Raw genomic sequence first — 27,986 nt, 5'->3', positions numbered from 1 at the left:
TACAAGTGCCCATACATACCCGTTGTCAGGAGTCAGCATGCCCCAGCAGGGACCCGCTGCCAACCCCTGGCCATGGCTGCTCCTTCTGTCACTGCCTGTTTACTTGTTCTCACGCAGGAAGTAACAGGGGTCAAATTAAGCAGAAGCAGCTGCGGACTCCTATTGCTTTGCACTCTGCTTTCTCTGAACATCTTGTGGAAGGAGCAGTGGTGACGCAACAGCAAGGCTAGCTAGCTTGCAGCCCTCTGGATGCTGTTGGACTACAATTCCCCTGATCAAAGACGATGGGGGTTGTAGTCCAACAACATCCCAAAAACTATATAACCTGCACTTGGGAAGGTAGGAAGCAACTTCCTGAAGGGTCCCTCAAAACTTGGTGTTGGCACTCCCCAACTGTGTTTAATCTGGGTCAACCAATGGCCTTGTGACTCCCGTAATTTGGGAAAAGTAAAAGGTTCTCACAATCTAAGCACCCTGGTTTCAGCCTAGGGTGGTCTGAAGTATCTATCTGGCACTGCACACAGGTGGGACAAAGTAATGATGAGGTTTGAGGGCTTGGCCACACTTCCCTTTCCTCCACTCTTTCCAGGCACAGTCTGTGCTTTGAAGCTTTTGTGTCAGGGCGCCTTTTTCTCCTCCGCCCCAAACTTCCTGTTCAAAAACCCATTGGAGCAAACAACAACCCACGGCAAACTTGAAGCGATGTTTGCTCTGATTGAGCACTAAACAGTGGCGTAGCGTGGGTTGTCAGCACCCGGGGCAAGGCAAGTAATTTGCGCCCCCTAACCCGTGGATTTGCGCCCCTAACCCGTGGATTTGCCCTAACCCCCAGATGTTGCGCCCGGTGCGGCCGGCCCCCCCTGCACCCCCCACGCTACGCCACTGGCACTAAAGAGTGGTTTTGTGGGGGCGGGGCGTTCCAGTGGAACAACAACAACATCTTGACAAGGAGCTTTTAAGTGCGGACCTGTGCCTACAAAGAGTGAGGCAAAAAGTAAGTGAGGTTGGCCAGGAGCAACAAGCACCTATGGGGCTGGCCCTATCACTAGACAGAGTGAGGCAATGGCCTCAAATACTGGGTGTCAGCACTCGGCCATTAACCTTGAGGTTCCTGGTCTTCTCTTGGGGATCAGGGCTGTGGTTTGTGAAACAGAATCCCTCAGGCACCTACTGCCCTCCAGTCCACTGAAGGATGCCGCCCCAGGGCCAGGGTTGAAGAAAGAGTCACCTGCCAATCCAAGCCAGCTCCCTATACCTGGCACAGACGCCTGGCCAGCGTGGCAGCCAGCCAAATATCCTGGCACCAGGAAGTGTGTGTGGAGGGGGGTGCGGGGAGAGTGACTTTGCTGCGGGGATGGTTCGACGTCCAGCCTGGACAGCAACTTTCTCCAAGGCCGCGGCTGCTCGGAAGCGCAGCTTGGCGGAGAAGCGCAGCACCTTTACCTGGAGAGATGGTGGAAGGCGGGAAGAAGAGACCCTGCGGCGCGGGGTGCGTAGAGCCGGGGGACGGGTGGGGAGGCAGCGTTGCCTAGTGGCGGGGGCGACCGCCGCCCAATGGGTGGGCCGGGGAGGGGGAGATGCGGGGGAGGGGGCGGCGTGAGCGTCCACGTTACCTGCGCGTCGCCGCCCAGCCCCCAGCCCGCCCGGTCGTCCTCGGCAGCGCCGCCGCCGCCGCTGCCATCAGAGCGCGGAGAGGCTGGGCCGCGCCTGGCGAGGCTGCTGGTGGGAAGGCGAGATCCTCCCCGCCGCCGCGGCCATCATGACCGACAACATCCCCTTGCAGCCTGTCCGGCAGAAGAAGCGGATGGACAGCAAGCACCGCGGCGGGTAAGGCAGCGCCGGGCCCGGCTCCCCTCGCTCCCCTTCCCCCGCGCGCGCCTCCGACGGGCCTCGCCTGCGCCGCAGCCAGCGCGCCTTCCTGGGTTCTCCTGCCCGGCTTGGATGGACGCCGCGGCGGCCTCCTTTTTCTCGCTGTCTCTTCGCTCGGCGGCTCTCTCGGCGAGGCCGGCTGCTGCGCCCTGGCCCTGCCTTCGTCGCTCGGGCTCGCCCCTTCCCAACGATCCGGGGCGGCGGGCATTCCCACGGCCGGGGGTAAACGTTTTTCTTTTCTCTGCCGGTCTGTCTCCAAGCCGCGCGGTGGATCTCCCTTTCCCCGATCCGGACTCCCCCCACCGCACTACCACCACCCTCTCCGGTTGTGTTCGCCATGTGGGTTTGCTTTCCCAGATTTGCGTTTATTTCAAAGGCGCTTCAGTCGCCAAACGCGAGAGATTGCCTTGGAGGCGGGCAGCGCTCTCCACGGGCATCTGCGCGCGCCCGGGACGCGCTGGGTGGGTTGCATTGCGCTCCCCCACCCTCTCCTTCTCCTTGGGAGATAAAGAAACCCGCCGATGCCCTTCGGGGGACTGGGTGGATCCTTTACCTATAAGCTGGGGCTCTGAGGGAGAGGTCGACCTCTGGAAGGGGCTGTTTTGTTGGCGGTTTTGCTTTGTCGCCCAGGCAGCCGGAGCTGACAGGTTGCTCCTGACGCCATTGCAAGGTGGCACGCCCAGGCGGAGGCTGCCATTCCAGCCCACAGATCCTGGTCGAGGGAAGGAAGGCGGAAAGAGAGCGAGGCGGGCGGGCGCTGCTCCTGCCAGCATTCTTTTGCACAGGCCTGGATAGAAACCAGGACAAGAGGAGAGCCCGGGCAGCCACAATCCCTTCTTTATCCTACCTTTGCTTGTCTCACCCAGGTGCCAGGAATTTTACTTTTTGAAATATGGGAACCCTACTAGTGGAGAGATGCAAAGGGACATCTCCTTGGCGGATGCGCTGTGTTACAACCGGCTGTTCATTCATTCCTTTATTTTAGTATTGTACTGTAAAAGCATCTATGTGCCCCTCCTTTTGCTAAGTAAAGGATTGAGTTGCCTCAATGTGGTTGCACTACAACTCCCATCATCCCTGACCATTGGGCTATGCCATCTGGGACTGATGGGAATTGTAGTCCAACAGCGTTGGGGGGGGACACACACGCAAGGTTGGGAAAAGTGGTTTTAGATCATAGCCTTACAACTACCGCTTCTTCTTTTTTTATTTGGGCATCTCGCTCCTTTACTTAGGGAAAGAGCGGGTATGTAAATCCCTTTAGTAAAATAAATGAGAGACTGATCTAAAAGACATGGCATGCGAGGAAAAAGAGTCGGGGAGGGAGGAGCGGGAAAGCAGCTCAGGTACCACTTCTTAATTTTATAACTCATATAGCATGATTATACAGCTCTGTCTCCTGTGTAGATCCTGGCTGACTTGGAGAGCAACCTCTCATCAGAAAAAACTCTCTTTTTTCGAGATTAGACCCAGCGAGGAGTGGCAGGCAGGCAGGCAGGGGTGGCGTCATATACCTGGCCTCCTGGCACCAGCACTGTTGCTGTCACTTACCAGGGCAGTGCAGAAGCAGGGTGGCAGTGAGATGTAGGTGGGAGTACCAATTGGCTCTGCCCCTGCCACACCTATGACCTGTCCCTATTTGCTGTAAATAAAGTGATGCTGCATCTGGGAGGCCAAATCCACTTCGCCTCTTGCGTCCGGGAGCAGAGGAGGGAGCAATGTCCAGTACAAGTGGGTGGGGCTGATCCTGCCACATAGTTATTCCACCAGATAGCTGACTAATGGCCACCAGAATCCTCACAGGAGTTGCCCTCCTCCTTTGCCAATATTTCTGGCTTCTAGGAGCTGCTAGATGACACATCCAAACCCTCTTCTTATAACAGTTTAAAACAAAGGGATACATTATGGCTGTTTGATCTATGGCAAGAATCAAGAGTGCTTTCTAAATAATGAATAATTTCAGCAGAGACATGTTCATCATAGAAAAGCTGTTACGTCTGAATAAATCACCCAAAGTGGATTTTTCAGGAATACCATAATCCCTGCAATGGTTAATTTCTGAAAGGTGACCTGCAGAAGATTGTGCCCATGGAGAAGCCATGTCCTCTCATCTGTAAAGCTTGACCCTAGAACAGTGTTTCTGAAACTTGGGTCTGCAGATGGTTGCTGTTGGACTGCAACTCCCACCACCCCTAGCTAGCACGACCAGTGGTCAAGGATGATGGGAATTGTAGTCCAAAACAACTGGAGACCGAAGTTTGGGAAGAAGAAGAAGTAGAAGAGTTTGGATTTGATATCCCGCCTTTCACTCCCTTTAAGGAGTCTCAAAGCGGCTAACATTCTCCTTTCCCTTCCTCCCCCACAACAAACACTCTGTGAGGTGAGTGGGGCTGAGAGACTTCAAAGAAGTGTGACTGGCCCAAGGTCACCCAGCAGCTGCATGTGGAGGAGCGGGGAATCGAACCCGGTTCCCCAGATTATGAGACTACCGCTCTGAACCACTACACCACACTGGCCATGAGATTTGCTTGGTACCTTTAAAGTCACCAATGATGGTAAAGAAGAAGAAGAGTTTGGATTTGATATCCCGCTTTATCACTACCCTAAGGAGTCTCAAAGGGACGCGGGTGGCGCTGTGGTCTAAACCACAGAGCCTGGGGCTTGCCGATCAGAAGGTTGGCGGTTCAAATCCCTGCGACGGGGTGAGCTCCTGTTGTTCGGTCCCAGCTCCTGCCCACCTAGCAGTTCAAAAGCACGTCAAGTGCAAGTAGATAAATAGGTACCGCTCCAGCGGGAAGGTAAACAACGTTTCCGTGCGCTGCTCTGGTTCACCAGAAGCAGCTTAGTCATGCTGGCCACTTGACCCGGAAGCTGTCTGTGGACAAACGCCAGCTCCCTTGGCCTATAGAGCAAGATGAGCGCCGCAACCCCAGAGTCGTCTGTGACTGGACCTAATGGTCAGCGGTACCTTTACCTTTACCTAAGGAGTCTCAAAGCAGCTAACATTCTCCTTTCCCTTCCTCCCCCACAACAAACACTCTGTGAGGTGAGTTAGGCTGAGAGACTTCAGAGAAGTGTGACTAGCCCAAGGTCACCCAGCAGCTGCAGGTGGAGGAGCGGGGAATCGAACCTGGTTCACCAGATTACAAGTCCAGTGCTCTTAATGACTACACCACACTGGCTTAAAGATGAAGCTGAACAGTTCTTTCTTTGCCCTTTCCTCCACCTTCCTCCCTTCCCTGCTGGCTGTGTGCACCTGGAATCCTACTCGAAATAGTCATTGGCCATGGTGTAGTGGAGAGAATGCAGCAGAGGTGGCTTTTGGGGAGCTCAAGTAATTGGGTCGCACTGGGTGCAGAGCCTTGGGGGCCCTGCAGGGGGTGCCTCAACTATGATGTTGAATGGAAGGCGAGAGACTGGGGCGCCAAATTTTGGTATCACACACTGAAATTTGAGACCCCCAAGGTCTGCCCTGCATGCAGTGGGGTGCCACTCTGGGAGTTTTGTTTTCCAGGACAGGAGTGGTGATGTCATTTTCTTGGGTGTTGGGGCAATTGACAAACCTTCCTTGCTCTAGCAAGGGAATGAGGTGATGAGGAGGCTTTCAAGTGTGTTTGTGACAGATTGCCATTGAGGAAGTCAGAGGATGAGAAAAATGACAGAGAGAGTGGACATCCCCTCCTTTCTTTGATGGGCTTCCATCTTTACACTAGCAACAGGGGCACCCTGTGCAAGGCCCAAATCTGGTGCCCCCAGCCCCATGCCTTCCGTTCTGCTCAATCTACTGTGTCATATTTGAAATTCTCTGTAGCGCCCCCTTGGCTTGGTGTTCAGTGCGGCAGAACCCATCACGCCGCCCCGGATCCTCATCTGCTGTCAATTTAAATCAGGTACCCCCAAACTTGGCCCTCCAGCTGTTTAGGGACTACAACTCCCATCATCCCTAGCTAACAGGACCAGTGGCCAGGGATGATGGGAATTGTAGTCCCAAAACAGCTGGAGGGCTGAGTTTGGGGATTCCTGATTTAAATGGTAATACTGTATTGCAAGATATGCTTGTATTTCTAATTAAAAGCTAAAGGTTGCATTTCAGCTGGTGGAAGACACTTTATGTTTTATAAGTTGTGTTTTGCACCATGCAGTTGAGTTCAGTGGAGTTTACTCCCAGGTTTGCAGGCACACCAATAAATTGGGCAATCAGAAACGGTTGTCCTGGCAGAACAACCCCCTCATTATGGCACTGAATGCAATCCATGTTCTTTTTGCTAAAGAAATATTAAAGGATAATAGTCGGTTGGTTTCAGAATTGGTTCTTTGTTTGTTGACCTTACTAGATATGCTCAGTAGAATACGTCATAATGTGCAACAGGCCTGTACAACTTGTGAGCGACTAAATGCATCTCGCCAGTCCTAAAATAACAATGCAGTCTGCTAGGTCTCCCCATTCTAGCAGTCTGGGGCAGAATGGATTCTAGCTTGGTGTAGCTTGCAAGGCTGTAAATGAAGAAGAAAGCACTGGTAGTCAGTCTTTATCTCAAAGCCAACATTTGGTCACAGTCTCTCATTTAGAAATTGCACATCCGTTGCAGAATGTGTGCTGCCGTGCTTTCGACATTCGTTTTATGGCTTTTACAAGCTGTTTTCAAGTCAGGCTGCCAGCAGCCTAATGAGGTTCTACAGAGCTTCCAAGAACAAAGCCAAGAACTAAGTTTGGGTGTTTCCCAGTGCTGGAGGCAGTACCCCTCTGAATGCCAGAAGCTGCGAATCACAAGTGGGGAGAGTGCTGCTGTGCTTAGGTCCCATAAGCATCCAGTTGGCTATTGTGAGAAAAAGGTGCTGGACCAGATTTGGTCTAATCAAGCAGGACTCTCCTTATAGTCTTAGTCACCTACAGTATATGCACTGTGTTCTAAATCTGTGTTCTTTAGCCTTGGGGCTTCATGTTGCTGGACTACAATTCCCATCATTCATATCCATCTTAGTCAGCCATCGGGGAGTATGGGTGTTGTAGTCTCAACAACATCTAGGGACTGAAAGCTGAAGAACACTGTTCTGAACAGTTAGTACATTAGTTTACATTAGTACACAGTGTACATTAGTTGTTGTTGTTTAGTTGTTTAGTCTTGTCCGACTCTTCATGACCCCATGGACCAGAGCACTCCAGGCACTCCTGTCTTCCACTGCCTCCCGCAGTTTGGTCAAACTCATGCAGGTAGCTTCGAGAACACTGTCCAACCATTTCGTCCTCTGTCGTCCCCTTCTCCTTGTGCCCTCCATCTTTCCCAACATCAGGGTCTTTTCCAGGGAGTCTTCTCTTCTCATGAGGAGACCACAGTATTGGAGCCTCAGCTTCAGGATCTGTCCTTCCAGTGAGCACTCAGGGCTGATTTCCTTCAGAATGGATAGGTCTGATCTTCTTGCAGTCCATGGGACTCTCAAGAATCTCCTCCAGCACCCTAATTCAAAAGCATCAATTTTTTGACGATCAGCCTTCTTTATGGTCCAGCTCTCACTTCCATACCTCACTACTGGGGGGAAAAAACTAAGACCATGGCCACTGGGCCTATCACCTCCTGGCAAATAGAAGGGGAAGAAATGGAGGCAGTGAGAGATTTTACTTTCTTGGGCTCCATGATCACTGCAGATGGTGACAGCAGTCATGAAATTAAAAGACGCCTGCTTCTTGGGAGAAAAGCAATGACAAACCTAGACAGCATCTTAAAAAGCAGAGACATCACCTTGCCAACAAAGGCCTGTACAGTGGTACCTCAGGTTAAGTACTTAATTCATTCCGCAGGTCCGTTCTTAACCTGAAACTGTTCTTAACCTGAAGCACCACTTTAGCTAATGGGGCCTCCTGCTGCTGCCGCGGTGACAGAGTACAATTTCTGTTCTCATCCTGAGGCAAAGTTCTTAACCTGAGGTAATATTTCTGGGTTAGCAGAGTCTGTAACCTGAAGCGTATGTAACCCAAGGTACCACTGTATAGTTAAAGCTATGGTTTTCCCAGTAGTGTACATTAGTACACTGTTCTAAACAATTAGACAGAACTGCCTCTCACACTCTAGGGAGGCACACCAAGGGAGGAATCAGAGCTCAGTGGTAGAGGTTATGTTTTACATGCACATTGATCTGTGGGATATCTCCCTGTAAAAAGATTTCCAACCACCAGGCTAGAAAAGGCTACTGCCTGAGAGCCACGGCTAGGTGATGCCTTTGGAGGTGGGCTAGTTGACCCAATGGCCCGTCAAAGCATAAGGCAGCTGCATATATTGGGCCAGGCCTGTACAACCTGTGGCCTACCATGCCAAACATAGCACAATGCAATGTTTTGAGGCTATTGATGATTCAAAATGACCACCACCTAATTTGCAGGCAGAGGCCGTGAAAGCCAGCCAACTTCTCTGCTTGCCTCTGCTTTTGCAGCCTCAGACATGGAATGAACGCAGAAGACTTAACATGCATGACTGAGATGGGCTGTGTGTGACTTGGTGGGGTTCACAAGACGCACAGGTCTCTATTTAGGGCCAGGCAACATGTGACTGGATCTTCCAGAGCTTGCTTGTTTGTTTAAAGTAGCCGGAACATGTAAACTGGATTGAGGCTGCCATGCCAGAGATACGAGTTTAACCTTTTCTTCCCCAATTAGTTGTTAATTTGTTTAAAATTTGGAAAACCGTTTTTTTTTTAAAAAAATGGGATAAAAAAATCAATTTCTCCTCAGACTATTAGCCTGATTTGAATCAACTTATTCCAAACCTCCTCACCGCCATAATTCTGATTTGTTGCATGGGGTGAAGGGAGTCACTGGTGCATAATTTAAGTTGGGGAGATAGCTCCCCCACAACCACATATACGCACATCACAGCTTCTTTAATTTGAAAATATACATTGAGAGAGCTGTCCATGGATCTCCCATATAACTCTAGTTTGCCCATTAGACTACTTATTATTGTTATTTTATTTATTAAACAAATTCATATGTATTTATAGATTTCTCCTAATGAACACATATGTGTGTGCAATTTTGCCTACTGCACACATTTTCGGCATGCAATTTCCTAGCATAATGCATCATTTTGGATTTTATTTTCACCTCCCTGTGGAACACCCTCCCTTCAGATGGAGATAAAGAGCTACACAACTTTTAGAAAACATCTGAATGCAGCCCTGTACTGGGATGTTTTAAATGCTTGATATTTTACTATGTTTTTATATATGCTGTAAGCTGCCCAGAGTGGCTGTGGAAACTCAACCAGATGGGTGGGGTGGTATTATGATTACTACATTGTTGTTGTTGTTATTATTATTATTATTATTATTATGCATTTTTGTAAATGTTCTTTGGTTGGAAAACTGCATCTCAAAACTTGGAAAAGTACAGATTTTGAGGGACAGACATGCTTTCATGCACATACATTGTTTCCAGAAGTGTGAATTAGCCAGCTTTACAAACCAAATTAGCCTCTGTTCCTTTGGCCAGCCCTGGTAGCCAACACTCTGTGGTAATGAAGGGTATTTTGCTAGTTGCATGATAATGGTATAATGGTGAAATGCCAGATGATGAAAATGGTAAAGGGAAATGGCAATGTTTCAAGGCGGTTCTGCTGACACATAAAAGCAGCCTCATGGCTATGGAGCAGAGAGGCCAATTAGTACTCCTTGGCTGATCTTGCTTTCTTTGTAGAGAATTACACAGTCTCCACTGGAGTTTCGTTGACATCCTTGCATGGCTTGCCTTGCAAGTATTGCTTGCAGCAATTGCCCTGAGCTAACCCATGCTCCAGAACTGCTAGTCACAGGCTAGAGAATTGGTTTGCTTCAACTGGGTCACAGAATTGTTATTTCCTATAACCATCAAGAGCTGTTGATAGCACAGAGCTGTGCTGCCAGTTTAGGGTGTTTTCATTTTGTTTTTTAACCACCCACATTTCTGCTCTTTAGGATTTGTGTGTGCGTGTGTGTGTTGGTTAGTTGGGCTTCAGATCAGCTTCTGAAGTCTCATTATTTACATTGCTGAAAACAATAGGACTTCTGAGTAGACTTTCATAGGATCATTCTGTGGGTCAATTGGCTAGATCCATTGCACTGTGGAGAGTGTACTAACTTATGGTCTGTGTGTGTGGTTTGGGAGCTGCACGGCCAGGGGAAAAACAATGCTGTCCAGGGTTGTAAAGACTGCAGAGAGAATAATTGGGTGCACTCTTCCCACCTTAGATCAAATCTATGCTGTCAGGTGCCATAAGAAAGCTGCAGAAATAGCACAGGATAGTATGCACCCCGGAAATGATCTCTTTCAGCTTCTGCCTTCTGGAAGAAGGTATAGGGTTATAAAGGCCAGGACTAGCCGCCTGAGAAACAGTTTCTACGCAAATGCAATTCTGGTTCTAAACGCAGCATAAGGAGTCTCTATAGTATATTGTACTTTAAAATGGGGTTTCAGAGTTTTTAGGGGTTTTTGAATGTTTTATGTAGTTTTTCAATTTCATTGTTCTGTATGGGACAATGACAATAAAGATATCGTATCGTATCATTAACAAGCAAACATTTTGATCAACTAAAAAAGTGTTCCTACTTAATCAGGCAACAGTTGCTTAAAAAAAACCAAAAGAAAACAAACTTTGCTGAGCAGGTTTGCTCTTTGTAGATACTTGCAGGAGGTTCAGGATCCTAGCTTGCACCATCAGTCATCAGCATTGTTTGGCAGGCATCAAACATCCCAAATTCCCACATATCTTGCCCCTCCTGGAATGTGGCAGCAACATCGCCAGCAGGAAACTATTTGCTCCACCGAGCAAGTGGCTCCAGCAAGGCAAGGTGGAATAACAAATAAAATAAAGTAAAGCTATCATATTTACAGTACTTTTTATTGGACAGAGGCACCCTGGAAAGGGACATGGAGTTTCCTGCACTGCAGTCGTACAATCTTAAGCAGGAGACTCCCCCCCAACCTTTGAGATGCTTTCTTTCCTTCTAGTGCACACTTGTGGTGGGTGGGGCCAGGGGCAGGAGGGGGCAGAGCAGTAGACATGACTCTTCCCTTTGCTCAATAGGATACAATCCAGCCAGGCAAAAGTCTGGAGTTTCTGTACACCCCACCACCTAATTTTGCTTGCTTCCATCCAGTCAAGCTAGGGGCATTGGCATCATTAAAGGGCACATTCCACCCTGGCAAAAGCACATGGAGAGGGTGTGGAACAGAGCCACTTGTGCGAAGAATCCAGAGGGCTGGATAGAGACACTCAGAAGGCTGCATCAGTCTCATGTGGCAGGAGTTCCCCACCCCTACCTAAGGGTCTCTAGTCGATGTGTCAGTTATCTGCCTTTGCGATTTGTGGTGTAGTTAGGGGCACAAGAAATGCTAGCCAGCAAAAATGCAGGCACCTTTATACAGTGGTACAGATGCTTCAGCTTAAAGACACTTCAGGTTACAGACTCCGCTAACCCAGAAATAGTACCTCAGGTTAAGAACTTTGCTTCAGGATGAGAACAGAAATCGCGCCGCAGCAGTGGGAGGCCCCATTCGCTAAAGTGGTACCATGGGTTAAGAACAGTTTCAGGTTAAGAACAGACCTTCGGAACGAATTAAGTTCTTAATCTGAGGTACCACTGTATTTGGATCAGTGGGACTTCCCTTTGCTAAATGCAAGAAGCTAACCCGGCAGGATTAAAGATGACAGACTCAGGATAGTCGGAATGCGATCTGCTGTATATTCAGTTTCCAAAATAATTCTGGTGAAGTCATGCCTCAGTTCTCCTGCCAAGAACAGAACGAGTGTTTTGCAGCTTTGCTGTAATGAAGATTATCCATCTGAATATGAGTTAAGTGATCTTTGGGTGTCGGCACAGCCATTACACTCTACCAGAGTGGCTGGGGAAACTGATCCAGATGGGCAGGGTATAAATAATTATAATAAATTATTACGAGAGAGAGAGAGAAATAATATGATGACTATGCTGAAATCAAACGTTGCTTTATAGCAGGAAATGGATGAGTAATTTTGGCCTTTTGCTTTTAAAACAAATTAAAAGTGAAGGTAGGCTGGAACGATTAAAAATGGACGAAGGATCAGCCAGCCACAATTCTGGAGAGATAATGCTCTTTGATTGTAAAAGATAAGCTGATGGAGAGGTTGGATGCATGTGTCAGGAACTCATTTAGCTGAATGAGCTCAGATGGTCTGTAGGAAATTTCTCAATATAGTGTTTAACTGAAGGGCTACATAGATGGGCGTTGGCAGGAGTTCTTCATAAGTACTCCAGATAAATAACTAAACATAGTTAGTGTGCCTATTCATTCTGGTCCATCTGTTGATTGAGTTGTAGTCCTACAGTGAGAAGCTTGTATTCCAGGTCTAACCCTGCAGTGCTTCTCAGTGGATATTCATCTTCCCTTTTCTTTCTCTGGCTCCTCTCACACCCTTCAGCACTTAATTAAGTGCAATGCTGCTACAGTCAACTTTGCACACACCCTGCATTGCCCTAAAAACAAACAAGCCCACACCAATACACCAGGATAACAATTGCATCTCAGGTTTGTCATACGTCATTCTGACTCACTCTTTCTCCCAGTAAAATGGGCATAATAATACTGAGCTACTTTGCATGGTTGATGAAACCCACTGTCTCAAAAAAACCCTGCCCCTGCAATATTTGTATAATAATTTGGAAAGTTCAGATAGTGATGTTGAAGAGGCCATGCTGCTGCCGCCAGATGCCTCTGTAAGGGAGGGTGAGTTGGCCAGTTCCTCCTCTGCTTTCTGAGAACAAAGTTTAAAGGGTAGTCATCAAAGAGGCAGCTGGCCAATCAGTGGAGGTGGCTGAATTGGATGCGGTGGTGATGCACTTCCTGTTTTTTGGTGATGTGTAAGTGAGCACCCTATAGATCATGGGTAGGCAAACTAAGGCCCGGGGGCCAGATTCGGCCCAATCGCTTTCTAAATCCAGCCCGTGGACGGTCCGGGAATCAGCGCATTTTTACATGAATAGAATGTGTCCTTTTACAGTCATACCTCGAGTTGAAGTCACTTCAGGATTATGCCATTTTGGGTTGCGCTCCGCGGCGACCCAGAAGTAATGGAGTGCGTTACTTCTGGGTTTCACCGCTCGCAAATGCGCAGACGCTCAAAATGACGTCACACACATGCGTGGAAGTGGCGAATCGTGACCCGCGGATGCGCGGACGAGGGTTGCATTCACTTCAGGATGTGAACGGGGCTCTGGAACAGATCCCGTTTGCATCCAGAGGTACTTAAAATGCATCTCTGGGTTCTTTGTGGGGCCTGCCTGGTGTTTTTACATGAGTAGAATGTATGCTTTTCTTTAAAATGCATCTCTGGGTTATTTGTGGGGCCTGCCTGGTGTTTTCACATGAGTAGAATGTGTGCTTTTCTTTAAAATGCATCTCTGGGTTATTTGTAGGGCATAGGAATTCGTTCATTTGTTTTTGTCAAGATATAGTCCGGCCCCCAACAAGGTCTGAGGGACAGAGTGGACCGACCATCTGCTGAAAATGTTTGCTGACCCTTGCTATACATTGTACCCAGAAAATATCAACCCCCCCTTTAAGACAATATTTATATGACCAGCTAAGGAGAAAATTTGGTTCCCCACTAATTTTTCACTCAGCGCACGAAAATAAACTGTAGAAAAGTAAGCAACGAAAATTACCGCCTCAAGGAAGAGAAAATCAGCCGAGCCTAAACATATTTATAGAAGTGTAATTTCCCCTCCCATGAAGCATTATTAAAGCTTGATTTCATAACTGTTGAGTGTGTCTAAATCTATGAACTCTTTTGGCAGTAATTCTCCAGGGCAGATCTTGTCAGCTACATTTGCTCATTTTGTTGGGGATTGTTAAAGAAACCCTTCTGCTGCCTGGGTAGACGAAGGCCTTGTCAAAGGAGAGCATATTTCCACACCCTCCAACATGTCCCAGTGGAAAACCTGGACGTCCATCTTTCAGGACCTTGATCTTGTGCATTTTGCACAAAATGGAATGTCAGGATAGTTGAGGGGTATGTAATTCAGTTGGCAGATTGCCATAAACCCAAACTTTCAAACTAGAGATTACAATGGGCAGGGAATGTTTTTGAGACTGAGGGCCACATTGCCTCATGGACAGCTGCCTGAGGGCCGCATGCCAGTGGTGGATGGAGCCAGAGAGTTCCAGTGGCCAGAGAGAGAGAAGCTTGGAAAGCTGTATACAACCCCTGGGCTTGAGGTTGCCCACCCCTAAATAATAATTAGGGATTGGGAATTAATTGGTGTGACAGGTGGCAGTGTCAATCTAGGCCTCAGATCCAATGCATGATAAACTTCAGCCACTTTCTCCTATGAGTCCTTGCACAAAAGGTGAGTTAGGTGACCCTCTTCATGTGTACTGAAAGAATCTGGGGAGAACTGGTCAGGCTAGACCCATCCCTGTTCCATGCACACTGAAACCACAAATTCATCATCACCATCACCATAATACCTGCATGCTTGCCCATTTATCTGCCCTAAATTGTATTGTTTGTTCTGCCACCTGATTCTGTTGCATGTTTTCAGCAGCACTCATTTATTTGCAAGGCTAAAGCAGGGGCAATAATACACACACACACACACACACACAGAGAGAGAGAGAGAGAGAGAGAGAGAGAGAGAGAGAGAGAGTTAGTTCTGTGGCTGTTCATCCTGAGGAGGAGGAGGGATAAAAGGGCCTTTTGTCCATTTCTTGCTTTGCATTGGCCAGCATATGCAGGCAGAACCAGTATTGCTGGTTCTTCATCATGCTATATTCAAATTGTTATCCCTGTGAGAGGTTTCAGTTCCAAAGACCTACTCTTAACAACATTTGTGTTTAAAATGGGGGGGGGGCTACTGCATTTCATGCATGCTACTCTTCATAACTGAATGACCCGTATCAAAGCATAGATACATTCTCAGTGGGCCTTCCAGTAACTATTTATGTCTACCTAGGCCAACATCCATCTAAACATTATTAAAGATCCTTACAATAAATTCCATCATTTATTTACTGAGGTGGGTGGACGTATTGTATCCACAGGAATAAACTGTGTCTTAATAGTTGCTATTATGCATTCCTGAAAGGTGTGGTTTGCCTTTCAACTTTAGTTTCTTCTTGGAAGGTAAAAGGCAACAGAATTCAGCCTCACAGCAGGGAAACGAGTTTTACACCCAGAGGCTGTAAAAGTGGGATTTACTTCTGAGTAAACAAGTTTAGGATTACATGCCACACCTAAGTTGTAGCCAGCCTTAAATTTAACTCAGGGCCTATTGAAACTGTTGGAACCTAACTTAGGTATGTACCTAAATTTCTGTGGGTCTGCTCTGAATATACCTTAGTTGAATAACAGCCCCTATTTCCTTGAAAGCAAGTCCTATTGATTTCAGTGGGATTTATTTCCAATTAGTGTGAGTAGTTCGAAAGCACGTCAAAGTGCAAGTAGATAAATAGGTACCACTCCGGCAGGAAGGTAAACGGTGTTTCCGTGCGCTGCTCTGGTTCGCCAGAAGCGGCTTAGTCATGCTGGCCACATGACCTGGAAGCTGTACACTGGCTCCCTTGGCCAATAAAGCAAGATGAGCGCCGCAACCCCAGAGTCGTCTGCAACTGGACTTAACGGTCAGGGGTCCCTTTACCTTTAAGCGTGTGTAGGACTGTTGACCTAGGGTCAGCGTAAACGGAGGTGGCCAGATGCAAAAGAGAATGGGGCTCTTGCACCTTTTAGTTGTGAAGAAGTGGGAATGTGAGCAGATGCACCTTCGTCATGCAAGCTATACTTACTGAAATCCCTTCTTCTACACAATTCATACAGATGTAAGAGCCCTGTCCTGCCTTGCATCAGACTACCTTATCCCACACATTCCATTTGGGAGACCTATCTCTATGTGCTGCTGCTTAATAATGTGCAAGAATCACCACTGACTTATCTTAGACATCTTTTGAACACCAACAAGCCTTTGAAACAGGAACTTATTTTTACAAACTGATATTTACTGATGTTTTCATTTGTGCATTCATCAACATTATTGCAATGCTGTGTTTTTCAGCCCGTATGCCACCTTGCGGTATTTCTCTGAAAGTGTGCTCTATAACTACAGTGGTACCTCAGGTTACATACGCTTCAGGTTACAGACTCCGCCAACCCAAAAATAGTGCTTCAGGTTAAGAACTTTGCTTCAGGATGAGAACAGAAATCGTGCTCCGGTGGCGCGGTGGCAGCAGGAGGCCCCATTAGCTAAAGTGGTACTTCAGGTTCAGAACAGTTTCAGGTTAAGTACGGACCTCTGGAACGAATTAAGTACTTAACCTGAGGTACCACTGTATTTAAACAAATAACACTGTAGCGTGGCTACAACAAATGCTTGTACGGCGCAGGTACACACATCAGGGGCTTCTCAGTGACTGCACCTGGAGGCAATTTGATTTTCCGCTCTGTGAAAAATGTGTCCAAAACAGCTATGACAAACTCTTCCTTATGTCTAGGGAAGTCACCTGTTGCAGCAGCAAGAATGAAGGGTCTTGGTAATATTTATTGTGGCACATGGCTTTTGTAGATAGACTCTGCTTTATAATACGTGTACTTGCAAACCTGCATAAACAGTTACAGAAAGAGAAATAGTTATCAGTAGTGTACACGGGGGGGGGGGGGAGCCATAACATGTCTGTCACAGCATCAGGTCTAACATTTCTGTGGAGAGCCCAAATCATAACTGGGTAGCCATTTAGAACAGCAATACTACTACCCCACCCCCAAGCTATTGTGTGCTAATTTAACTCTCTTGGTGTGGGAAGTGAATCCCCAGTTCTGATTGTTCAAATTGATTAGAATCATATTTGCTGATAAGGTCTAATACAGCAATTTCACTCTGGAATCCTGCATTTGAAGTCTTCTTGTTGGTTACATGGTGGCTTTGAGGTCAGCAGCAGCGAGCAGAGCATCCTTGGAGACTGAAATGTTCCCTTGTTGCATCCTGAGTGTTGCCAGCTTCTAGGTCAACCTTTGCCCATGCCCTTCTCCTGTTTATTCACAGTACAAACAGGGCAGTCTCCTGGCAAGGGAATAACACAGTGCAAACCTGACAATTGAATGTTAAATGAATGGGAGGTTCACAAGAGCCATTTCCAATTTTTAATGCTAACTAAAATACGGTACATCTATTATAGAATGAGTGCAGCAACATGGTTTGCCTTCAGGCATTAGGACGATGGAAATGAAGATTATTGTAAATATTATATGTAATAAGCCAATTAAACCCAGGGAAAAAATGAGCAATTCCAATATCAATGTAAATAATGAGGCCTGAATTCTGTTGGCAACTGAATGCCAATGCAGACATTAATTCTTCAGCTAACATTAGTACATGTATCTCTTGTTTAAAAAAAAAGAAAAGAAAAGAAAACCAGTTGGGCAGGAAGTACCTACTGGTGTATAATTGTGCGTTCATAATTCTTTCTTCATGCATTATACGATTATGACATTTGTGGTTAGCTGGAACTGCTGGATATTGCAGAGTGGAGGCCTTTTGGAAGAAGACCTTCCGATTTTCCAATTTTGTGGTTTGGTGGAGCAATGCTAGTGGTCTGCTTCTCTCTCCCCCATCCCCAACACTCTCACTCTCTCGCACAGGCACACTTTAGCCTCTCCCTCCCACCTTAGCTGCATTGGGCTCTTGGGATCACCATGAGCGTAGGCTTTAACCTGTGCTCACCCAATGATTCTGATGCAGTGGTCCTGAAATTCAGTGGCGTAGCGTGGGTTGTCAGCACCCGGGGCAAGGCAAGTAATTTGCGCCCCTTAACCCGTGGATTTTAGCACTCGAGTGCGAGCGCCCCCCCCCAGATGTTGCGGCCGGTGCGGCCGGCCCCCCCTGCACCCCCCACGCTACGCCACTGGGGCTGGGGGCGAGCGAAGGAGCCAAAGACCCCCCCAAAGGCTCAGCAGGAATTTATTAAATTTATTATTTGCGGAGCCCCCGCGGGCCGAGGCAGCCGAAGCCCCCTCCCCTCGGGCGCCTCCCCGCCCCCTCCTCTCCTTGGGCTGTAGGTGGAGCCCGCGCTCCGAGGCGCTCCAGATCCGGGCTTGGCGAGCGCCTCTCCTCCTCCCGGCCAGGTCCGGGGGCTTCCAGCCGAGCTCCGTCCTCGCCCCCCCTCCCCCGCGGCTGAGACTTGCGCTGAGAGCCGGAGCCAGCGGCGCCCCCTTCCGACGGGAGACCCTCGCCCGCCCGCCGGCTTCCTCTCGGAGGGTTTTGGGGAGGGCAGGGCGCGTCGAGGCCCCTCGGAGCTCTCCTCCCTCCCAGTCGGCAGAAGCAGCCTCCGCCTGTGGCTGGGCCGAGGGGATGGCGCCGGCGTCGGCATCGGGGTGCGGAGGCTGCCGGTGCCCGGCCAGGCGTCGGTGGCGGCGTCGGCGCTGCTGCAGCGGCTGCTCCTCCTGCGAGCAGTGAGTGGAGCGCAGCCGCAGCGGCGGCGGCAGGGGGGGGCGCGCGCGCTAGGGCGCAAGGCTGGCGGCGGCGGCGGGGAGCCCGGCGGAGGAAGGAACTTGTCCCTTCCCTCTGGACTCGCGCCCCCCCCCCAGATGTTGCGCCCGGTGCGGCCGGCACCCCTGGCACCCCCCACGCTACGCCACTGCTGAAATTGCATGGAAATATATTTCTTTTCCCAATTGATGACTGATCAGCTGGGCAACAAGGAAAAGTGGGCAGGGCTCCCCGGAGCTTGGTGCTTGGAGCTACACTGAAAGCTGGCAAGGTGTGGATAGTGTAGATGTGTCCTACAGCAATGTTCTTTCCCCATACAGTAACTTACATTAAGGACTCAGCTATACAGCTGCAAATCAAACGTTTTCAGTGTGTTGTAAAGTGCAATATACAAATGTGGCACTAGATGGCAACAGTGAGCTATGCCAAATTCAATGTATTTTTCACAACTTTTTTTTAAAAAAAGCATTTTCACGGCGTTTTTTATATGCGTGTAGATTCCTGTGTCTTTTAACGTGGTTAGTGAGACTATCTTGCACATCCTAATCATCACTGTTCATTGGGACAAACCCTTCCTTGTTCTCAACATCTCAACCTATCAGTCATAGAGGAAGGCCATTTTAAGCTCAGTGGAAATGATTTGTAATGTACCAGTCAGCACTTGTGGAACTCCCTTCCCTATTGGTCCTCAGGTGCTAGTTGTTGTGCCAGACCTATGTTGCTTTCAGGAGAAGGAAAACTCTGGTGGAGAAGGAAAACTCTAACCCGAAACCTCCTCTGCCTTGTGGGTATACCCATCCATGAGAAAGGCTTCAGGAGTAAACCCTCAGGAAAAATCTGAACCTGCTGCTTTGCAGGACCTTTTGGGGAGAAGAAAAGGCTATGGAGTAAACCTTATACATATCTGAAGTGGAGTCCCTAAGATGGTTGGATGGCGCCTTGTACGCCTCCGTCCGACAACTCCTGCAACCAAACTGGTGCTAAACATACAGTGGTACCTCGGGTTACATACGCTTCAGGTTACATACACTTCAGGTTACACACTCTGCTAACTCAGAAATAGTGCTTCAGGTTAAGAACTTTGCTTCAGGATAAGAACAGAAATTGGGCTCCGGCAGCGCAGCAGCAGCAGGAGACCCCATTAGCTAAAGTGGTGCTTCAGGTTAAGAACAGTTTCAGGTTAAGTACGGACCTCCAGAATGAATTAAGTACTTAACCCGAGGTACCACTGTATTGTTCTGCTTTCCTTTGGGCCGCGTCAGCAAGGCCGAAAGGGGCGTTGCTGGGCAGCACAGAATCTCCATACACACTGCCCACGCTTGTGCCCCATAGAAGTCAGTTCAGTGCTGCTAATGCAACAAAAACAACATAGGGGGCAGAAGTTATGAGTTACCAGTCTCCACAGACACAGCAGGCACTGTGAGTCTCCAGCAATTTGACTTCACCCTTGGAGGCACACTCTCTCAAGACAGACAGATGCCAACAACAACAATGTTGTGTTCGGTTCTTGAATGCAAAGAAGTGATCCCTAGATCAGAATCTGGCAACCCTGCTCATCCTTGTAAGCCAGGGGTAGGCAACATGGTGCCCTCCGTATGTTTTCTCCTACAGTTCCCATCAGCCTCAGCCAGTATGGTCGATGGTCAGGGATGATAGGAGTTTCGCTCCAAAGTATCTGGAGGGCACCATCGCACTGAGTAGGAGGTTGGACGAAATGACTTTGGAGAACCATTTTAGCTCTGTAGTTCCATGATTTTATGATCCAGTGAAAACCACAGCTTCTCTTAATAATAATAATAATAATAATAATAATAATAATAATAATAATAATAATAATTTATTATTTATACCCTGCCCATCTGGCTGGGCCTCCCCAGCCACTCTGGGCGGCTTCCATAGAAACCAAAAATACAGTAAAATATCACACATTAAAAACTTCCCTGAACAGGGCTGCCTTAAGATGTCTTCTGAATGTCAGGTAGTTGTTTATCGCTTTGACATCTGCTGGAAGGGCGTTCCACAGGGCGGGCGCCACTACCGAGAAGACCCTCTGCCTGGTTCCCTGTAGCTTTGCTTCTCGCAATGAGGGAACCGTCAGAAGGCCCTCGGCACTGGACCTCAGCGTCCGGGCAGAACGATGGGGGTGGAGACGCTCTTGACATCCCTTGGAGAGATCCTTATTGAGAACCAAAAGCTGAGAGTCAGTACCAAATCTAAATATTAGTATTTTACCTATTGGCTTTCATTAAATATACCCCACTGAAATATTTAGCCTTAAAAATATTGACCTGGCATGGAAATCATCTTGTCTTTGTTCTCAGTAGGGTGCCTGAAAAATACCCGCTCATGAAAGTTAATCTTTCCGCTGCCTGTTGAGCATTCTGATTTAAGCAAAGCTAACATTTCCTAACTCTTTCCCTCTAACTGGATTTTTCCAGATGTTGCTTTCCTTTTTGGAGGGTGGAATTCTAAAAGCATTTCCTTAGCAGATAAGATTTCTTTTATTCTTATTTGCAGGCACTGAGGTGGAAAGCAAGAAATGTGATACTCTTTTCTTTTCTTTTTTGAAAAATAAGATGAAACTACCTTCCCTATTGTTTGCCATTCCCCAAAGTGTTTCCTGTTCTACCTGTTGAAAGCGCTGAGCTCTTTCTTAAACAGAGCTTAGTTTGCTTCTAATCAGCAAGTTATTTGCTTACCTAAATCAGTGCAACAGACAAGCCTCATTATTCTTGGTAGACTGGTAGATATTTAACCTGTGCGTGTGAGCCATTGCATGTGTTATTTTTTTTTTCAGCTTTTCCCACCCGTGGTCAGTGTGTCTCTGACATGAACCAATATTTCAAAATGTCAATGGAGAACAATGCACGAACCTTATTAATCTGATATTGTGGTCAAATAGACCCTGCTAAGACATAGGTGTTGTTTCTAGAATAAGTTAATTTAAGAAACTTCGAGGAAGGAAAGTTTGCCACATCTTCCTTTGCCCCACACGACACCTGCAACCCCAAAAGGCATGGAGGCTGCTGGGATTTGGGCTCCAAATCCACTTTTGGGAGATTGGCCCTCTAATGTTAATTCCAAAGAGTTCTTGCAAACCCATGATTCTCATGCACTTTTTTTCCAGCTCGGCTCCTCCTTGAGACATGAATTTAAAAAATTCAGAATCTTAATCTGTTGCAACAACACAGTGTAATCAATATGCTGTTAAAACACTTAAATGAAAGTTTTCATCATGGACATATTAAAATCTGCCTTCTCCTGAATAGGAAATTCAGGAGTGATCAGGTAGTGGGCACCAACATTCCTGATACATTAAAGCAAAAAGAAAGAAAAAGAAAAAAAGAAAAGAAACAAAAAATGCTTGCTGACTGATAAAAACAAAATTCTGAGCATGCTTAGTTTTGTATTTTAAATAAGACCATGATAACTACAAGGAATAAAATTGTTGGTGTATGCACACCACAAATGTAAACCCACTTGTACTGTTTTGGCTTGCTCACTGTAGTAGTAGTAGTAGTAGTAGTAGTAGTAGTAGTAGTAGTAGTAGTATATGCTGCCCATCGGCCCCAGCCACTCTGGACAGCTTAAATAAATAAATAACCATCAAACATTAAAAACTTCCCTATACAGGACTGCTCTCAGACTCCACTGTAGTTTGGTTTGTTTCTGTTGTTAAGAGACTCCCTTCCCAGCACCTTCACAGGGCTGCAGTCCCCAAGGGGTGGGCCTGTGGTGTTTGCTTCTGCTGCCCTGATAAAATGAGTATCCATGCACGTGTCTGGCTTGTTGATTATAAAGTGTACTTAAATATAGGAACAAAGAAAGGGCAAGTGTCAGTTGCTGCGGAGTCTGGAATACTCAAGGTGACTAGCTGCTGACTCCAGCGCTGTTTGTGCCCATCAGCTGCTACTCTCTGGCTTATAGTTTCAGGGGAACCCTGGGTTGTGGGGCCCTGCACCCATGTACAGTGGTACCTTGGGTTAAGAACTTAATTCGTTCTGGAGGTCTGTTCTTAACCTGAAACTGTTCTTAACCTGAAGCACCACTTTAGCTAATGGGGCCTCATGCTGCCACCGCGCGATATCTGTTCTCATCCTGAAGCAAAGTTCTTAACCCGAGGTACTATTTCTGGGTTAGCGGAGTCTGTAACCTGAAGCGTATGTAACCTGAAGCGTATGTAACCCGAGGTACCACTGTATGTGAAAACACTCTATAGGTCAGGCACTTTCATGTTAGGGGAGACTTTGACCACACAGTCCATTCATACCACTCAAGGTGTACCCGAGTTTCACTGACTTAAAATAAGTTCTGTTTGTTTCAGTGGTATTCCCCCCCCCCAAGAGTGTTTACAGTTGCAGCCCTATTACTACTACTACTAATAATAATAATAACAATTTTTTATTTATACCCCACCCTCCCCAGCCAGAGCAAGGCTCAGGGTGGCTAACACTAGTAAAATTACAATAAAAACATAATGGGGGGGGACCCCAATTTAAAATACGGTTAAAATACAATTTAAAATGCAGCCTCATTTTAATAGTAGCCCATAGATCAATATAGGCATAACCAGGATTTTTGTTGGGGGGGGGGGGAGCAGGACTTTGTTAGTGGGGGCAGAACCGACGTGATTGGTCAGTACGGTAGTTAAGTATTTCTATTGCTTTACTTGATGTAGTTTTGTGGTAGTTTTATGTAGTTTTTCAATTTCATTGTTCCGCAAGGGACAATGACAATAAAGATATCGTAATCGTAATCGTAATCGATCTGTGGGAGGGGGACAGCCCCTGCCCCCCCTTGGCTATGCCCATAGCCCTACATCTTTTTACTTGTAATTTCCCTGCATCCTGATTCTTCATGTTTGCCTAAACCCAGTGAAATAAATGTGTTTTGTTAGAACACACCTAGATTTGCATAGGATCAGGTCGCAAAGGACGTTGTTGGCAATTAAGCAGAAATATTCTCTGCAGGAGCCTGAGCTGGGGGGGGGGGAGCAATTCTGCCCCAGATGCTCACCAAGCTACAGAGGCACAAGACAGGAGCAGATGGGAAACAAATCAAGCTTTGGAGAAACAAGCCATAGCATGTTTGCTCAGCTGTAAGATGACTCATGGATTGTTGAGCAAACTATGCTTAAAATAAGCCATAACTTTTGTGTTATGTGTGAATGCAGTCAGAGATTGGCCCAAGATCACCCATGGCTGAATCTCTGTGCTTCTACTGCTACATTCTAACCATTGCATCACATTGATGTGTATTATTAACCTTTGCAGCCTAACAGTTTGCACCCATTTACTCAGAATTACTCCTTACTGAGTTCTTTGGGGATTGCTCTAAGAGCCAGGGCATAAGAGCTGAAGTTTGTTGTTGTTTAGTTGTTTAGTCGTGTCCGACTCTTTGTGACCCCATGGACCAGAGCACGCCAGGCACTCCTGTCTTCCACTGCCTCCCGCAGTTTGGTCAAACTCATGCTGGTAGCTTCGAGAACACTGTCCAACCATCTCGTCCCCTGTCGTCCCCTTCTCCTTGTGCCCTCCATCTTTCCCAACATCAGGGTTTTTTTCCAGGGAGTCTTCTCTTCTCATGAGGTGGCCAAAGTATTGGAGCCTCAGCTTCAGGATCTGTCCTTCCAGTGAGCACTCAGGGCTGATTTCCTTCAGAATGGATATCCATTCTTAAGGAAAGAGCTGAAGTTAGGGATGCTCAATAGGCTACCTTTTCCTAACAACCCGATCCTATGCAGCCTTAGACAAGTTAAAAAATCAATAGGCTCAGGGTGCAGACTTACACACCTAGGTGAACAAAGAAAATCTTACTTCTGAGAAGACATGCATAGGATTGCATGGTAAGACTGCATTCTTCTACCCACTATTCCCATTGACATGGGACATATGGAGGACTACACAATATATTTATTTATTTTAAATGTCCAGTAGCACCTTAGAGACCAACTAAGTTTGTTCTGGGTATAAGCTTTCGTGTGCATGCACACTTCTTCAGATACCCAAATGCACACGGAAGCTTATACCCAGAATGAACTTAGTTGGTCTCTAAGGTGCTACTGGACAATTTTTTAAATTTATTTTCACTGCGTCAGACCAACATGGCTACCTACCTGAATCTGGAGGACGACACTGTTAGTCTGTGTAGGACTGCAGTCTTACAGTCTGATCCTATCTTTGTTATCTTGGAAGTTAGTTCTACTTATTTTAATTTCCTCCAAAGTGTGATAGGATTGAAGCCTTCTGTGCTCAGGATTGCACACTTGTATTTAAAAACAAAACCCTGCAACTGGTTCCTGCACACATGCATTCACAGTAAGTTTCTTGTAGTCAAATGAAACTTCCTTCTTGGGCTAGCAGCATTGTAGCCTGACCCTATGCATGTTTACTCCCAAGTAAGCATATGTAGGATTACAGCCATGCAGCCAGCCCTACATATATTTACTCAGGCAAAAGTTATATGAGGGATTTGCTTCCATTTTCCAGCTCTAGTTTTATTTGTTTTTACTTTCATCGTGATTGATGTGACGAGAGTGACAGGGAACATTGACTTTACGATCAAGGGGAGGTGCCTCAGCCTACCACTTTCTGGATCTTACAGCTTTGGCAAGTTAAACAAAATGCAATTAAGCCTCAGACATGAACTGCTTGAGAGTTTCGCTTCATTGCTCTGTATCCCAAGCCTTTGCAAAACCAGCCCATTACAGAAGAGATTTGTTTCAATCATTAAACTGCATGTGCTGTAAGGGTGCTGCAGAGTACGCTATGGTTTTTTATTTATTAATTATTATTATTATTTACGTATTATTAGTTATTGAATTTATATACCGCCCTATACCCAGAGGCCTCAGGGCGGTTCACAGAATAAAATCAAAAATATAAAACCACAAAATATATAATCAAAATACAAACAACAACCCAATACCCCCCCCAAAAACCCCACATTTTATTTTATTTTTTTAAAACTTCTTTTTATTCATTTTCTATAACCAAACAACAAAAAAAGAAAAAGAAAAATAAACAACACACACCAAAGAAAAAAGAAAACATCAACCAAAACAAAACACATGAACAAACCAGAAGACAAACATTAATTAACAACAAATAACGGTTGACTTCCCTCCATCTCGGTTTTGGGTTATGTAAAAATTAAATCCATTTTGCAGTTTTTCATTTTATATCGTCTACACATCGCAAGGGTTATATTAAACCTACATTTTAAAAGGGCAGTGTTGACTGAAGGCAGTTGCTTCATGTCAAAGTGCAACTGCATACTCTGAGATTGTATACAGATCCGTACTTAACAATCGTATTCAGATCAAATAAGCAGTGACTGTGAACCCAAGTTACAGCATAGAAAGTTGCTCTGGCAGTTCAGTTAAAACTTTATCATTTAATTTCCAGGTCACTTTTTGAAAGTGTTCAGAGCAGCTTCCATAAGGCCCAGATGGATCAGCCAGACCAGTGGCTTGCTGTGTTCATCTGATAAAACAAAATGTACTCTACAATCCTATGCATGTCTACTCAGAAGTAAGCCCCAAGGAATTCCACGGGGCTTATTCCCAATTTTGCAGTGTGCAAATGGCTGAATTCCTTCTCAGGATGGGAGAGTTAAGGACAAGAATGGAAATTAAAATGTGGGAGAGGATAAAGTTCTGGACAGAACAGGGTGCTATTCTTTGGGCTGAGGCAAAAAGTATCAGAACAGGCTGTTGATGAGAGTTTCCCTTAGGTCTCTTATGAAATAAGAATCTCTTTGCTGGGCTCATCCAAGTGGTGATGTGAGGAGTTCAATATATCTGTTGATAAAGAAAAGTTTTTATTGCCTTCCCAAGCTTCACCTGTGTTGCAATAATACCCTGCAGCCTATGTGAGCAAAGCATTGTAAAAAGAAGGGTGGAGCCCTGAGCGTTAAGCACATGTGCTTTGCTTGTGTCCTTAAGACTGGGGAAGGTGGTTTGGAACTGCAGCCTTTAACTTCTGGCCACAGCAAGATTAATAGAATCAGGGTTAACATCCAGAACCCAGTATAGTGGTACCTCAGGTTAAGTACTTAATTCGTTCCGGAGGTCCGTACATAACCTCAAACTGTTCTTAACCTGAAGCACCACTTTAGATAATGGAGCCTCCTACTGCTGCCGCGCCGCTGGAGCACGATTTCTGTTCTCATCCTGAAGCAAAGTGCTCAACCTGAAGCACTATTTCTGGGTTAGCAGAGTCTGTAACCTGAAGTGTATGTAACCTGAAGCATATGTAACCCGAGGTACCACTGTATCTGACAACCATTCAATAAGGGAAGGCTTGTAGCTGAGATGTAGAGCATCTTAAAGGTAAAGGGACCCCTGACCATTAGGTCCAGTCGTGGCCTACTCTGGGGTTGCGGCACTCATCTCGCTTTATTGGCCGAAGGAGCCAGCGTACAGCTTCTGGGTCATGTGGCCAGCATGACTAAGCACTTCTGGCGAACCAGAGCAGCGCACGTAAACGCCGTTTATCTTCCCGCCAGAGCAGTACCTATTTTTCTACTTGCAGTTTGATGTGCTTTCGAACTGCTAGGTTGGCAGGAGCTTACTTGCATGCAGAAAATCCCAGATTTGATCCTTGGCATCATGGGCTATAGCCAGCGGGTTTGGGAAGGGGGCAGCTCCCCCCTCCAATCAAGTAAATAAATAAAAACACTTAACTAAAAGTAGAAAACAATTGGAATATTTGAAATCGAAATGCTCACTGAGGTCACATGGATGCATTCTAGCTACACAACTGGTATCCCGACTGTCGTTGAGACATTTTGTTCTGAATCTGCTAGACAGAGCCAGACAGAGGATGAGGGCAGGTGGGTGTCCTGTCCCTCCACAACATAAATCCTGGCTATGCCCATGCTTGGCATCTCCAGGTAGGGCTCAGGGAGACCCCGGTCTGAAATATCCGGAGCCTCTGCCAGGCTGAGTAGGGATTCAACCCAAACCAGCGGTTCTCAACCTGTGGGTCCTCAGATGTTGTTGGACTACAACTCCCATCATCCCTGAGCTCTGCCCTTGCTAGGTAGGGGTGATGGGAGTTGTAGTTCAACAACATCTGGGGACCCGCATGTTGAGAAAGTCTGACCCAAACACTCTAATGTGGGGAATGTTTGGGGCTCCCATCATGGGAGTTGCTGAACTACAACTCCCATTGTCCAGTTGCTGAACAACAACTCCTATCACCCCTGGCCATTGGCCATGATTGGTGGGGCTGATGGGTGTTGTAGTTCAGCAGCAACTTGTGGGTCAAAGGTTCCCATTGTTGCTCTGCTTTCTACTCTGGAGGACGTAGGAGCTTTCCGAAAAGATGGAGAAATAAGCCTGTGCTTATTTAACACTGGGTTAAATGGGTAGCATTCTTATTCAGAACTGAGGAAACAGCTACTGCAGGCAGACAGGAACTACAGTTGCCAATCTGATCAGGTTTAAAAAAGCACCTCACCATCACTTATGCCTTTTTCATCAATTTCAGCTCCAGAAATCAACCTGGGATTTTTCACAATGTGCAGATTAAGATCAGATGCTGATGTCTGTGATTAAACAGACCCTGCTACAGAGGCCAGGGGAAAAACTGACAACCCTAATAGAGACAGTGGAATCTAGTGGAATCCCA

General features: G+C 46.8%; 1 protein-coding gene across 4 annotated transcripts in view; it reads left to right on the top strand.

Annotated features, from left to right (window-relative positions):
• The first annotated feature begins 1,026 nt into the window (after positions 1-1,026).
• ATP9A (ATPase phospholipid transporting 9A (putative)) overlaps positions 1,027-27,986 on the top strand; it is a 100,463-nt gene continuing 73,503 nt past the window's right edge. For 2 of the 4 annotated variants that reach the window (XM_083618450.1, XM_083618449.1), the window contains exon 1: positions 1,027-1,489. In XM_083618450.1, the coding sequence (XP_083474576.1) occupies positions 1,452-1,489 (38 nt within the window). In that variant the 5' untranslated portion in view covers positions 1,027-1,451. Of the gene's footprint in view, positions 1,490-1,553; positions 1,828-27,986 lie in introns of those variants that run through there. The other 2 variants (XM_083618447.1, XM_083618448.1) reach the window with 2 other exon arrangements.

The sequence above is a fragment of the Podarcis filfolensis genome, assembly GCF_964270895.1.
Source record: "Podarcis filfolensis genome assembly, chromosome: 6".
Classification (NCBI taxonomy): domain Eukaryota; kingdom Metazoa; phylum Chordata; class Lepidosauria; order Squamata; family Lacertidae; genus Podarcis; species Podarcis filfolensis.
Note: the sequence above shows the minus strand (reverse complement) of the source record. Positions and strands in the feature narration are given on the sequence as shown.